At 40.9% G+C, this 14,111-nt stretch overlaps 1 protein-coding gene across 1 annotated transcript in view; it reads right to left on the bottom strand.

Moving 5' to 3' along the window:
* Positions 1-405: 405 nt before the first annotated feature.
* The window catches only part of CPLX1 (complexin 1), a 108,645-nt gene continuing 94,939 nt past the window's right edge, over positions 406-14,111 (bottom strand). Inside the window, exon 4 of the mRNA XM_027670249.1 lies at positions 406-5,220. Coding sequence (XP_027526050.1) covers positions 5,023-5,220 — 198 coding nt within the window. The 3' untranslated portion in view covers positions 406-5,022. The remainder of the gene's footprint in view (positions 5,221-14,111) is intronic.

Here is a 14,111-nt window from a genome sequence, read left to right as displayed (position 1 = left end):
AGCTGTGTGTAACTTGCCATCCAAGGAGTTTTACACATATCACAAATTCTGGATCCCAAGACACATTTGGTGTCCTTGCAAATTAGTGTTTTAACTTTTTTGTCTTAAGATCCAAACATATTCTCATTAAACCTAAGTTAGATGTCTGTTTCTTTCAAAGGAGTGTTGTTTTTCTCTTCTAAGGAAAACTACCTCGTAATAGCAAAACTGATTTAAAATTTGATAATCACCTCTAGATGTCAAATCTCACCAGTGTTTTTGACAGATGAAAAAATGAGCATATCTATTCAAATAGCATCCATATTTCTCCTCTAGTCTGTTACCCTTATATTTGTATACCAGCAACCATACTTTGATTTCCAAGTGTAGCTTTGTAGCAATTTCACAGGAAAGCATTGCAAACAATTTATGAAATCACTGGGGTTTTTTATTGGCTGTGATTCCATTTTAAAAGAACATCATACCATTTACCCATATCATGCAGGAAAAAGTACCAGAAAAATAACAAATTAAAATCACATTCACAAAGTTTCTACTTTAAATCATCTTCTAGTACTGCATGCATCTGAAAGAAAGCTGGGGAGCATTTTTGCTAGAAAATGCATGGCCAAGTTGAATTTTGCGGTGTGCGTGAGAGAGAAAGAGAGAAAACAGGCAATTTTTTAATGACAATACCGAAACATTTTACTAACTCAGTGCATGAAGAAACAGTTATCTTGATAACATATATTCAGAACAGATACAGACAACTTTCAGATACGTAAGACTTTACATTTAGATCACAACAACTAATTTCTAACAATGCTTATTCTAGCACAGTAAGCTTGGCAAAAAGATGTATTCAGCAGCATTGGAATGGTCTTTTTTGATGAAGGAGAGGGGCTGGGAGGGATCTAAGTCAATGTATGATACTAGAAACATAGACAGAGGAACTCCAAAGTGATTTAGCATATGATCTTACATTTTGTTTTATTCATTTTAAACACAAGAGTAGCATTCATAATTAATATTGCAGTCTGATTTCATATGGCTTTCTCTAAATACAAATGTGATCTTACAAGGTCAATGGCAAACTAAATCATTTACCCTCCAAATGTGAAGGCCCTTAGACTAATTTTTAACTAACCAGTAAGGTCTTGGAGCTGTGAGGGAAAATGACTGCAGTGTCTAGCCACCAACCTTTCTGTATAAATAAAAACTTGTTATAAAATTAAAATACCTCATTTACCTGAGATTGAACAGACCAGTGATGCAAATAAAACAATGTCATGAAAACACAAAGAGATATTCAGAATCCAAACAATGAACCATGCTTCTCTTTGGTCTTGTTTAAGTGCTTCATCACCTGCTTGAGTGCCGAGGGGAAAACTGTCTGAGACAATTCTTCTCACTTCCATACATGAGCCAAAGGTGTCTGTGTACCTTGTTGCCAGTTCTGAGTGGGAAGGGAAATAGATGGGCAGGAGAGAGGGGAGAGTGCCTGCTCTCGAGTCTCTTCAGCATGGCTTAGGCACTTTAGGGACAGTGGAATGACTTGAGGAGAGGTCCACAACTCATGCAGCGTGCCAAGAGTTATGTGAGGCAAAACCGAGCAAAACCTACCCAGCACCTATCATAGATCTTCTGTCATGTTTCTAATTGAAAGTAAAGGAAAATGGGAACTACCAGCTCACACCTGGCTGAACTGTCTGCTGCCCATGGAGGAAGGTTTGCTGCAGATGTTGAGGTACAGAAGCGATGACATGGCTGAGCTGGGAAGCTCCCCATAATGAAAAAGACTCAGTAGACGCTATTTAATAAACCACCTTCCCTTTCCCTTCTGCTGTGTGAGCCTGGCATGAGGCCTACCAGACTCAGCAGAGAGTTCCTATGGACCTCTTAAGGGTTTCAATCCAGATGTTCACACAGCTCAGGAGCTCAGCTCACAAAAGGAGTATTTTTAATGTTCTGGGCCCAGGGATAGCAGTACCTGCTTAAGAAATTTGAGTACAGGCCACACAAGATCCTGACTCAATGGCACAACTGCTGAGGCAGTTAGACAAAACTGTACCAAACACTCCTCCTTTATCTCTCTTCTCCCTTTCTTCTCTAATTTCCTAACTGTCCACACATATGTGCACAAACATGCACATCAAGCTGCCAGAGAGACCGTGAAAATAATCAGTGGTAGCATTCTGCAGGGAGGATGCCAGGTAGAAAATTCTGATACTGTGTCAGGAGCAGTATTTGGTGGATGAGGAAGGGAGTCAAAGATGGTGTCAGGGAAAAGTCAACAAGCAAGTGGTAGGGAAAAGCCAAAGCAAAATGGAGTAAGTTTATCCTCTTTGTTTGTTTGCAAGAGTTCTCCAGCACAAGGCCAGGGGACAATATGAAGGGACATGTTTCTTTTAGCAGAGGCAGATTTCTGGTTCTACTTATGTGTTGGAGGATGCAGGCCACAGAGATTAATGAGGGCATTGCAAAAGTATTGATGTCTGTATGTCAGCTCAATCTAACTTAGGAGATTTAACTACCAATGAGGGGCTGAAGCAAAGATCCAGCCTCTGCCTTGCAGCTTTCAGGGATGCTCTGTGGTAGAGCATCAAAACGAGCTGCTGCCTTTGCAACAAAAGGAGGGGTTTCAATTCTTTGAGGTTTACTTAAATAGGCTCAGATTACCAGTTGCTGAGTTTGCATGGGGTGAGTAGGGCACTCTCCCTCGAAAATGGTACATTGTTCAACACTGCTGTGCTATATCCAAGCACTTACTCATAGGGCGTTCTGGGTCATTAAAAGTCTTAAAAGGGAGATACTCATCTTGCTTTAAATGAAAGTTAGGGTAAAAAAGGCCCACTGACATTATCCAAATGAATAAAACCTGCTTTCTCTTTCCTCTGGGTAGCCCTTGACAGCCTGTACTTGAATGAGCATGTCCTGTTTCTAGATCCAGCCTGAAATAAGTTGCATCTTTATCATCTTGTTCTGACTTGTAGATCAGTCAAATTTCCTCAGAGTCCACCTTGGATTCAGCAGAAACTTACACTCAAAATTATTTGGGAAGAAGCAAGGACTATAATACCTGAATAAGAATTGGGTGAGGAGGGAATGCTGTATTTCTTCTCTTTCATAGTATTTTTCCCCTATTATGAGAGATGCTACTGGAAGGCACAGAGCTCACAAGCTCACTGCCTTAACCATGGTGCAGATTTCTTCTGCTTATCTGAAAAGATGATAAATATCTTCTAAAATTTCTTATTCAGGAAAATACTGAGATGTTTGCCCAAACTCAGTTCCACTGACGCAGTGCAACAAAGAAGTTCCATTGAAGTAAAATGCTTAATTTAGGTACACAATGATGTGTCTGAGATTGTTCTCCTTTTTATTGCCAGCTGGCTTTCAGATCTCTTCCCCATATTTAAGAAATTTTTATTTTTCCCAGGACAGGGACAAGCAATGCTAGTTCCAACAGACAAACCCTGATTTCTCTTACAAGATCATGAGACTGAGATGGCATGATCCTCTCAGAGCATCAACTACAGAGACATAGCCAAATATAAAATTTCAGAATTAGCTCTTCAGATGACCAGCCAGACACCTGATCATGAGAATCTGTGTTCAAAATAAGTCTGTCTACGTATTGAATCTATGCATGTACTAGCAAGTCAACATCTCCCATAGAATTTTATTTATCTTTCGCAGTTACTTCAGTTACATCTACAGTGCTGTACTGAGAAGCCCTCTGTACCTGTGTCTGCAAAAGGCAACAAAAAAATGGTGAGAAAGAGACTTCCTCCCAACCTATTAGCATCAAGGGATATCACACTCTGCAGTAAAAATAATTAGCTCCTGCACAGTACTGGAGAAGCATCCTCACTTCATGCCTTTATAGCAGGTAGAGACTGACACCTACATTTTGCCATTGGGGCAGAAAAATAAGTGACCTCCCCAAGGCAAGGCAGTAATTTAGCACGATACATATCAGGCATATCTCAATGGTGATCCAATTTCTGGATCTCCAGGGCCATAACTAACACTCGAGCCACAACACACTCCCACACACTGCAGGAAGAGGTGGGCATGACACAGCCACAACAACATGCTGGAAACCCAAATGCCCAACCTGCTGGAAATGCAACAGTTGAATTCAGTATTGGGCAGAAAGAGGAAGGTTAAACAGAGCAGCAAATGTACTTGGTCATTGGCTTCTGAGGGGCTGGGAAGGTCCTCTACCAGAGCACCATGCACTCTCCTGTGGTCTCAGCTCTCTGTATGGCAACTGTCTCACCAATTTGCTCTTTCAAGTTAAGTGTATGGCTAATTCCCAAAGCAACATGACTCTTGCTTAGATTCTGAGGCATTTAACTTCTACAGCATCTGAGGGCAGATGACTCACTTCTTCCACAGTTCTGCATGATGTCAGCTGTGTAAGTCATGCATGATTTACTTTACAAATGATCTTTTATTTATGTCAGCAATGGAATTAAAACTGAAAAGCTCTGCTTCCATGGGATAACTTGAGATATCCCTGCCAAGAGCAGATGTGGTCAACAAAAAATGGCTAGTGTGACCTAATCAACAAGAACATTATAATAATGACTAATTATTATAAAAAATAATAATTAAAAAAAGATAATTAAAAAATTAAAGAGGCCACTGTTCATACTTAGTGAACACTCCTTCTTGCTCTGGATGGAAATGAGATTGTTCCTTTTCTATGCTTGATGTGCAGTTGCCTTATTTAACATACATAGTACTATGGCTTATAATAAAAGTTGTGTAGTCTGCAGCTTTTTAATCTTTACATCCATTCAGAGGCATCTACTGGATGTGAGACTATGTACAAAAAAGGAATGGATAAGTCTTGGGGTGGAGGAAAGGGAAAGAGGCTGTCAGAAGGGAATGGGAAGCGAAGGGACTCCTAGTGAGCAGTAGAGGGCAGAGGTGGGGAGGGCTGCGTGATGGATGGCAAGATTGTAAATCCCCATTGGGCAAAAGAGAAATCCTTTGCAGTACTGTTTATGCCCATCTAACAGTCTGCAGCTATTACTTCTTGAACATGTCCTGCAGGGGCCCTGGTAGGTATTTGATGACTGTGTCTAGAATGCTCTCTTCTTCCTCCTCCTCCTCATCCCCACAGCCAGGAGGGATTGCCTTCTTTGGGCGTGTCAGACTCCCTTCAGCATTAGCTTCCAGTGCAGCCTGGGCCTCTGCTTCCTTTTCTTCCTTCTTCTTTATCCCATACTGCAGGAGAGAGATAACACATTGTCAGTCACCCACTGAACAGGATGGCTGATAAAGCCAGCCATCGCACGTGGTGCCTCATATTCTCCAGTATGAACATCACCATTAATATTCTCATTTTGCTTTTTTACATAGACACCAAGACCCAACCTGTCTCTAAGAATAGCCCAGTGGATGGACAGCTTTCACAAGACAAGATGGTCAGCTGCTCAGATCACTCAGAAACAAGCACATGAGAGAACTTGAGACTATGCAGCTGTGGGTCTAGTAAAGAGAATATAAGGTCCGTGTTAAAGTTTTAGGGTGACATTCTACTGATGTTGATCCTCCTCTTTTTAGTTAACAGTCTGATGTTCAAATCCAAAGTCCAACATGATTCTGGAATTCCATCTGCAGCATTTTATACTAAAGGTTTATGGATGTGTCAAAACTTCAGGGAAAAAATAATTATCAACAAAACAAAGCAAACAGGACAGGACAGACAGGACTGCAGTGAAAATGACAGCTTCAGATATTTTCATGTGGAACATATGCTATACCACTTCATCCATGTTTTGTTTGTATAAGTGGGACAGAAAGAACTCTTTGTGAAAATAAACCTTCATTAGAAACTCAGCTGGCCCATACGATTTGAAGAGAAAAATCCTTAAGCCTGTGAGTAGAAGAGATACCTGAAATGTGCTACTCCCACTGAGAATTAAAGGCACGCCACTAAGACATTACATGAGTAACCAGAATCTCATTTTATGATTTTACATTCAAAATGCTATATTTAACAGAGAAGTAAAGATATGCATCAGGCTAGGGAGAGAAATGCTGTAATATCTCAGTTCCCACAGTGACTAGGGCATCCTTTCCAATTGCTAGTTTGAAGGCATGTCCAAGGAAAACAATTTCTGCACAACCAAACCTCATCAGTCAATAGTCTCCATACATTTCAGTATTCCTCAGGTTACACTGCTTTTTCCATAAGTGTTTGCACTGTTTTGGAGGTTATGGTGCTACAAAGTAAAAACAAGAAAATAAACTCAAACTGTCACATGCAAATCTACAGGAACAAGTACACCTGCAAGCTACCCTCTATTAAAGAATCATATAATGGTTTGGATTGAAAGGTGCTTTTAAAGGCCATTTTATCCAACCATGCTGCACTAAGCAGGGACATCTTCAACTAGATTAGGTTGCTCAGAGACCTACTCTGTTTATTCAGACCAATTCAAATTTAACAGACCGTTTCCACTTTTTTTATGATAAATGGAGGTTAAACTTTCTTGGTACTCTGATCATGATGCAAAGTCAGGAAGTCTCCCATTTCTCAGTGCCCAGCTGGGCTGCAAAGAGGCCAGCTGCACAGTTCAAGGATAATTCTGTCCCCAGGCCCACAGCTCACAGGCTGGCAGCAACATTCTTCTGTTCAGTCTTTTTACCTTTTAACCAGCTGCCTTCATGGCTGCTTACATCTACCTGTTCCTGCCCTATCAGCTCCTCAGCCACCAGTGACATCAAAAGCACCTGCACAATTGCTTACAATCCTTTCACTTCAGCTACATTAGGGAGGAATTTGACCTTTGTGAGGAAGAGGAAAGGCATTCAAGTTTGCTGTAGCAGCTCTCAGCTTCAAGATTATTGCTTTGTAAAAGCCATTCCTTTATTTATGCCTACATTTTAATTAAAGTACCAAACGGAATTAAGATTGTTCTCAGTACATCGGAGCTATAAAGTAACTAACAAACCCATGCAAAGGCCAGCAAAACATTTTGCATGAATAAGGTTGAAAAGAATATCAAAAAGAAAATTAGATATGATTTGAAAAACGTTAAAGAACTATGCTAGTACCATGTACTCAATATTTTCAACTATCACCGATATGGTACTACCAAATAGACATGAAGGAGATGCTATTTTCACTATTTTTATTTTTCATTTTTTCAATTAAAAATAGTCCGAATTGTTTACCAGTAAAACAAAAAAGTGCACTCCTGCTGTCATGACTTTCTGATTTCAAAGGGCTGTTAGGTTTGACTAGAAACATTTCCTCCCCAGCATTTCCGAGCAAAGGCAATATTTTTGCTTCCTTTCTCCATCATCATTAATATTTAGGATGACAGCCTGCAAGGTTGAAACCAGTAACTTCAAAAACACTCTAAATCAATTCTTTCAAGCCAGAATGTTCATTAGGGACATTTGTCTTATGATTTTTGCACCTACTGGTCAGACCAGATTTCACAAGAGAGATGTTAAATGATGTCTCCATTCACATCTGGGACAAAGAAAGCATTTGATCAACCCGTAGTTACAGGGCTGCACACCACAAAGGAGATTAAACGTAGGACCAGCTACCATGCAGGGGGAATGTCATGCAATGTTAGACTGTGGTAAGTCTGTATGGCTGATTGATACTCACTCTCCCTCTCAAGCAGATGTCTCTAGGTGATCCCCAGTGTAATTTGTCTACAGACTGTACCCTCCTATGCCAGCTAGACAAGAACAGCAGTGGAGACAACAAAAATCATAGTAACACACAGGTTGCTATGCTTTCAAACTCTCCATCTCAAAACAAGTATCAGCTCAACATGCGTTGATCCTCCAGCTCACGAATTTGTTGAACAAACATCCAGGCCACGGGAAACTGTGGAGCAAAAGCAACCACTCGAGCACTGCTGTGTGCTAGGACAGAGGGAAGCTCAAAGATTATATGAAGAAATTAGCACTGTACTTGTCAGCCTGTCCTGACATGTTTCCTTAAGGAAGCCCCTACTGACTGCCATCAGAGAATTGCACAGTCCCAGACAAACCTTAAATTTTACGACTTACGGCCAGTCTTATGGGGCAGCTGCAGAATGTGGTAATACATTGACTGGAAAGAGCTTTCTCACTGTAAAAGGGCATTAAAAACAAGCAGATTCTATTGTTCCAGCTTACTGCCGCTAATGCCAAATACAGAAATTATTTTTTCTTCGTTCCCACCTGTAATAATGCTACAACATGTAGAAAAAAGACATTTTCCCTAGTATATATATATAACATTCAAATACAAATTTATTTTGGACGTAGGTATTGTCTTTTTGGAGAAAGATGACATTACATCAAAAGCAACTTAAAGGACCAGTTATGAGAATTCATCTAAACCTGGTGGTATTTTGTAATGCTTTACATTAATAAAAATGTAAGCTGTGATGTTTCATAAAATGGCATACTTTAGGTTTGAAATTGTTTCAGAGGAAATAAAACTATACAAAGGAAAATCTTCATATGAGCAAAAATTTTAAAGTAGTGCCTTCACATGAAATCATTTAGCTGGAATCAACAAAAAAATTTTTAAAATACGACTAAAAACAATCTTTCCGGTGTTCTGACTTCCCTGAGGACAGGAAATATTGCATTCAAAAAAAATTGCTTCCAAAAAACTTGAAGGATGAGAACAGTTTCATTTTTATCCAAGGTTCAACCCCATAAAATTTGACGTTGTACTTGTATCATGTTGTTGTATTTGTACCATTACCTGCTTGGCCTTCACTCATGTATTCATGTCTTCTACCATTTGCAGAATCATGGACCTAACCCAGCAAGACACTGAAACATTTTCAGTATGTATAACACCTTGCTACTCCTAAAATCATTACTATGCTGCCACGTACAGATTGTTTTCACTGCGTCCTATGTTACAGAAATTCTGGCAGGAAAAGACCAGACTTACCATGCTGCCATCAACTTCCTCCCCATCGCTTTCCTTCCCTATTCCTCCTGCTTTTTACAAGAAGCCAAAGTAGGTGCCTGAACCAGAAACATGCTGGAAATTTGATCAAACTCTAATGACAGTAAGAGTGTCAAGGAGTAGAGGACTGTCGAGCCAAGGGGAGCTGCAGGTAAAACGTCAACCCACCATAAATATAGTTACAATTTCCTATGACAAGCTAACCATTGCTACTAAAACGAACATATTTATCTAGCCAATATCTAGGCCACTGAATGAATAAACACTAATATCACAGTTGAGACACTTGCAGAAGTAACTGTCTATCTTTGGGTCAGGTATGGAACTGGCTGCAGGATGATAGCTGCAATCAAGGTGCAAGTGAGTGGGTTTTTTTGGACCAGATTTGAAACTGCCTCCTTTGAAGCACCCGGAGAAGCCAGTGAAATACAAAAGGAGTTTTGTGGGGGATGCAAAGAAAACTCAAAGACTGTATGGTGTGATCAACAGAAGATTACTAGTGCAGAGGATCCTGGAGTCTGAGAACAAACTGCTGCCCAGATGAACGGACATTTCCACTGACAAGACAGGCAGGATGCCTCGCCTCCAACTTCCATACACTGTATGGGGATTCAAAAGACCAATGGAGTGCTGACCTTAGCAGGCTAGGTTAAGCACAACACAACAACAATAACATTATGCTACTAATATTTACCATGATTGTATGCTTCTAAGATTATTATATTTACTTGCTAAGATTATTATAGTAACCCACATAATTGTATCACTTATTGCCATGGTTGAGCCATTATCTTTTACAGTCTCTATAAACCATTAAATATCATTATGTATATACTTTATATAGTCCCAGCTTCTTTCTTCAATGAATATTTTCACTGTATGCTTTTCTTTGCTCCTAGTCATCTGTACAAAAATGCAATGAGAGCTGGTGCTTTTGGAACTACACACATGTCCTGCAGTACAGACTTGCAGCATCAGCTGTTGGGAACGTAAAGAAGATAAACAATGGCACATTGAAGTCCTTTGGGCAGAGAAAGGAACTGTGTTCCCTTGGCTAACTTGACAAGTTCACAACTCTAACACACAGCTCAGCTAACTTAGGGTGTGCATGTGAAGCCTACGGTACGGAGTAGGATGCACGCCTTGCTAAGGCAAAGCCATGAAGGCAGAGAGAGCTGGGATTTTGTAATGGTACAGCACGTCCTAGGTGGGTCTGTCTGGCCAGCATGTTTCGTGGCTGTCAATCAAGAGTCCTCCACTATGGCTGCATCTTGGTGATTGAAATCTGGAGGTAAGCATACAGGAACCAGGCAACACAGCTGTGCACCACCCACAGCACTATGGATTGTTCATGGACAGTTGTTTTCACTATGGCAACTGGCAACACTGCTCTTCTTTCCCTGAGGAAACAACTCCTCCTCCCAAGGTGCTCTGAGAGCCTGAGATTGGCCTTCAGTCCATACCTTAAGAAATAATACCACATATCAGATAACACTGAGTTTTAGTTTCTGGGAAAAGTTTGGCATATGAATGATACTGGTTACATCTCTATTCAGGGATTTTTTCTTTTCAGTGGTTTTGTGTAGCTGCAGGTGGTATTGAATCTATGTCTGAACAGATGTGGCAGATATAGGCATCTCTGAGATTACTATTTTATTTACTAGCTAAGGTTTGAAAAGCTAGTGAGAGATTTAAATGTTTATTCCTTATCTTGCTTAATATACTAATTATTGGAGGCCTTGCCTATTCTTACACAGCCCTGTCTATTAAATTTCATTCATATTCTAACTCTCAATACAAAAAACCCCAAATAAAACAAGACAAAAAACCAAACCCAATCGAATAAACAAAAACATACAGCAAAAAAATTTTCAGCCAGGCTTGAAAGCATATGGTTAGAAAAGACACTGGGAGGGCAACCACACACACAATTTCACTTCAAAAGTTAACTTGACCTGAACAAGTCTTTTTCTTAGTGACTTCAGCTTGTGAAGAACTCTCAGCTGCTCTGGAACTTAGCTACCCTTTACAATTAAAACATTTCTCTTCATGTCTAACCCGATTCTTTAATAAATACCTTAAACAAAGAAAAAATCTGGAACACTGAAAAGACAGAGCTACTGCAAAAAGGTTTATCTTTCATGTGTCTTTTTGGGCTGTATTTATCAAGTCTGCAAAGTTCCTTTTTTCTCTTCTATTCTCAAAGAGAACATCAGCCCAATTTAGATGTTCCCATCATTAACTCATGGTATTTTCTGCCAGGAATATATGTAGGACTGAAACAAGTTGGGAGCAATAGGTAAGGTTTAGTTCCACAACTGTGAGAGTCCAGGGTACAGAAAATTACTCCCCTTTTATTTGATTTATAAAAGCCTGAAGCCTTTCTACATAATTTGTTTGGTCTCTCTGTGAGTGAATAGGTTATCAAACACACCTCTGGCTTTAAGTTTCAGGTGAAAGTGAGGCAGTTTTGAGTCAGAGGCTTAGGAAAGTACTTGTCCATTGTGATGGACTGTCGTCAGTTTTTGAATTTTTTCCTGATGCTACAGTATTGGTTACAGATCTTCCTGCAGTAAGAGTGCTGCTGTGTGTTTGTGTGGCAATGGAAACAGCCTCTTTTTCCTCCCTGACATCTATTCCCTACAAGCCCCTGAGTTGGGGATGTGGTGGAATGAGAGAAGGGTTTTCTACAGAAGGTGACAGTGCTGAAAGCCAGAGCACTGGGTACTTGGTTCTCATGACTGCTGGAAGAACAGAGCCTACTTTGATGTAGATTTGGTCCAACAATGTGTCCTGGCTTTTTTCCCACCTTAAATCTCTTGATTTCATTTTGTGCGAAAATTTGCTCTTTTTGTTTGTTTTTCCTGCTCTACTTGTCTTTCCGAACAGCTCATTTATCCCTGGCTTGATGGACAGGATTAGTCCCCAAAAAACTTGTGGGGAAGCCTTTTAATACATGTGAAAGGAGGATACTATCTTTGTCTCTTAAATTTACCCATTTCAGTGCAAGCTCTGCCATGCACTGTTATAATTACACAGATGGTTTCACACAACTCAGACATGGTGACCCTGGATAACCTCTGTGCTTTATAAGAAGTAATGAACAAAGAATCACAACCTGCCACATGGGCAACCATGCCATTTTCAAGCTGTGGTGGAGAAGGAAAGGTATGACAGAGAGCACTGGGTGTCTCAGTCCCTGCCATACCATGGAGGTATGTGTAGGTGTGTGGGTGTGAGTGTAGGTGTGGGTGTTTTCTTGTCTCCACAGGCTGCTGCATAGCTCTGCTGACCTTGTCAATGAGTTAGTGGAAGAGGGCTGATTAATAATGGAAAAGAACAAGGCAGAGTCTGGAAACTGCAGTCCAAATTGCATTGTTCAATTGCGTGTGAGCCAAACAGGAGCATAACTCAGGAGAGAGGTGGCAGACAGAGAGAAAGGAAGACAATAAAACTTCGAATAGAGGACACTCAAGATGCACAGGCAGGGCTATGGATATATGAGCAGTTTCTGCTTCATGCCTCATCTCTCCTGGAAAAGATGTTCCCAAACCATCTCTTCGGGGACTGTCAGAGTTTTTCGGCCAGGTTTCCAGCAGAGATTATTTGTAAAGCAGGCTTCTGTCCTTTGAGCCCTTTATCTCATCCAAGGTTCCATCTCCCTACAAGTTCCCTGTGGCTGCACATGCCTTGCTACTCTGTGCCAGCTCAGGTTTTCAGCTCTTTCAAAATCACAGCAGTTCTTCATTCATGACCTATCTTGTTTCATCTTCCAGTATCCTCTTCAGTCTTATCCCCCTGTTCCTCTCAGGGGGCTCCCACGGCAGGTACATAGAGGCCTGCAGTTTTCCTCTTGCACCACAAGCACAGATCAGATGGAATGTGGATTTCAAATTACTCATCTTCATCTGCCTCCCATTAGCATCTTCTTCTGGTGACACTGGGTGAATCTGGCTGTCTTCCTTCTGCCCCATGGCAACACTGCTGCCTGAGAACCACGCATCTGGTTTTCATTCTAACTAGCTGCAGGATTGCAATGCATTCCAGTTGGAATACCCAGTGATCTAAGCATCCAAGAGTAGTGCTGCTCTAAGCAATAGGTAGGAAATTTGCTTTTCTGAAGCTCCACAACAGACAGAGTGCAATATAAAGCACTGCTCTCTCTCAGAGATCTGATCAGTACTCAAGAAGCCTTGCTTCTTTACTGTTCATTGGAAACATCACATCTGTCCATTGCTTGCTGTTTAAGTGAAAAACAGAACTGCATCAGGTTCCTGGTTGCAGAGGCCACTCTGAATTTCCTGCAAACTCACATCAAAGAGAATCTTTCCATTGGTCTCAATGGAGACAGGACCAGACAAACACAGCTAAAAGAGGGAGATCACAAGAACACAGAATGCCTTGGGTTGGAAGGGACCTTAAAAATCACTTCATTCCAACCCCTCCGCCATAGGCAGGGACACGTCCCACTGGACCAGGGTGCTTGAAGTTCTATCCAACCTGGCATTTAAGACTTCCAGGGATGGGACATGAACAAATTCTCTGGGCAACCTGTGCCTTACTATCCTCACAGTAAAGAATTTCTTTCTAGTTTCCAGTCTAAACCTGTCCTCTTTCTATTTATGGCAATTCTCCCTTGTTCTATGCCATGGGAAAGAACAAGATGTGGCTGGAGAAGGGGCCATACGGAGGTAGGGCAGCACTTTTCCAGGACAAACATCCTTGTTCTAGTTGCTGGAGATGAACACAACACAGCACCACACAAGCACAGGAATGAGGCCGAGAAGAGAGCATGGACTGTAAGGGGGATCAGGACCACCCAAGACCCCCAAAGCCCTCCAACCCATTTCCAGAAAGGTGTGGAAGAACACACTGCCAATGATAACTAATTTGCATAGAAAGCAAGAAACCTCTTCAGGGCAGGGAAACCTGTCTATAAAAAGGTGCCCCCATTAAGCCTGGGCAGTGCCCCAGGAGCCGGGACATCCCATCAGCTGGACTGATGCTGCAACCAGGATTGGTGATTTCTTTCTTTTTCTTTCTTTCTTTCTTTCTTTTTCTTTCTTTCTTTCTTTTTTCTTTCTTTCTCTCTTTCTTTCTTCTTTCTTTCTCTCTTTCTTTCTTCTTTCTTTCTTTCTTTTTTCTTTCTTTCTCTCTTTCTTTCTTCTTTCTTTCT

The sequence above is a fragment of the Neopelma chrysocephalum genome, unplaced genomic scaffold, assembly GCF_003984885.1.
Source record: "Neopelma chrysocephalum unplaced genomic scaffold, ASM398488v2 Primary Assembly neopelma1_96821, whole genome shotgun sequence".
NCBI lineage: Eukaryota > Metazoa > Chordata > Aves > Passeriformes > Pipridae > Neopelma > Neopelma chrysocephalum.
Note: the sequence above shows the minus strand (reverse complement) of the source record. Positions and strands in the feature narration are given on the sequence as shown.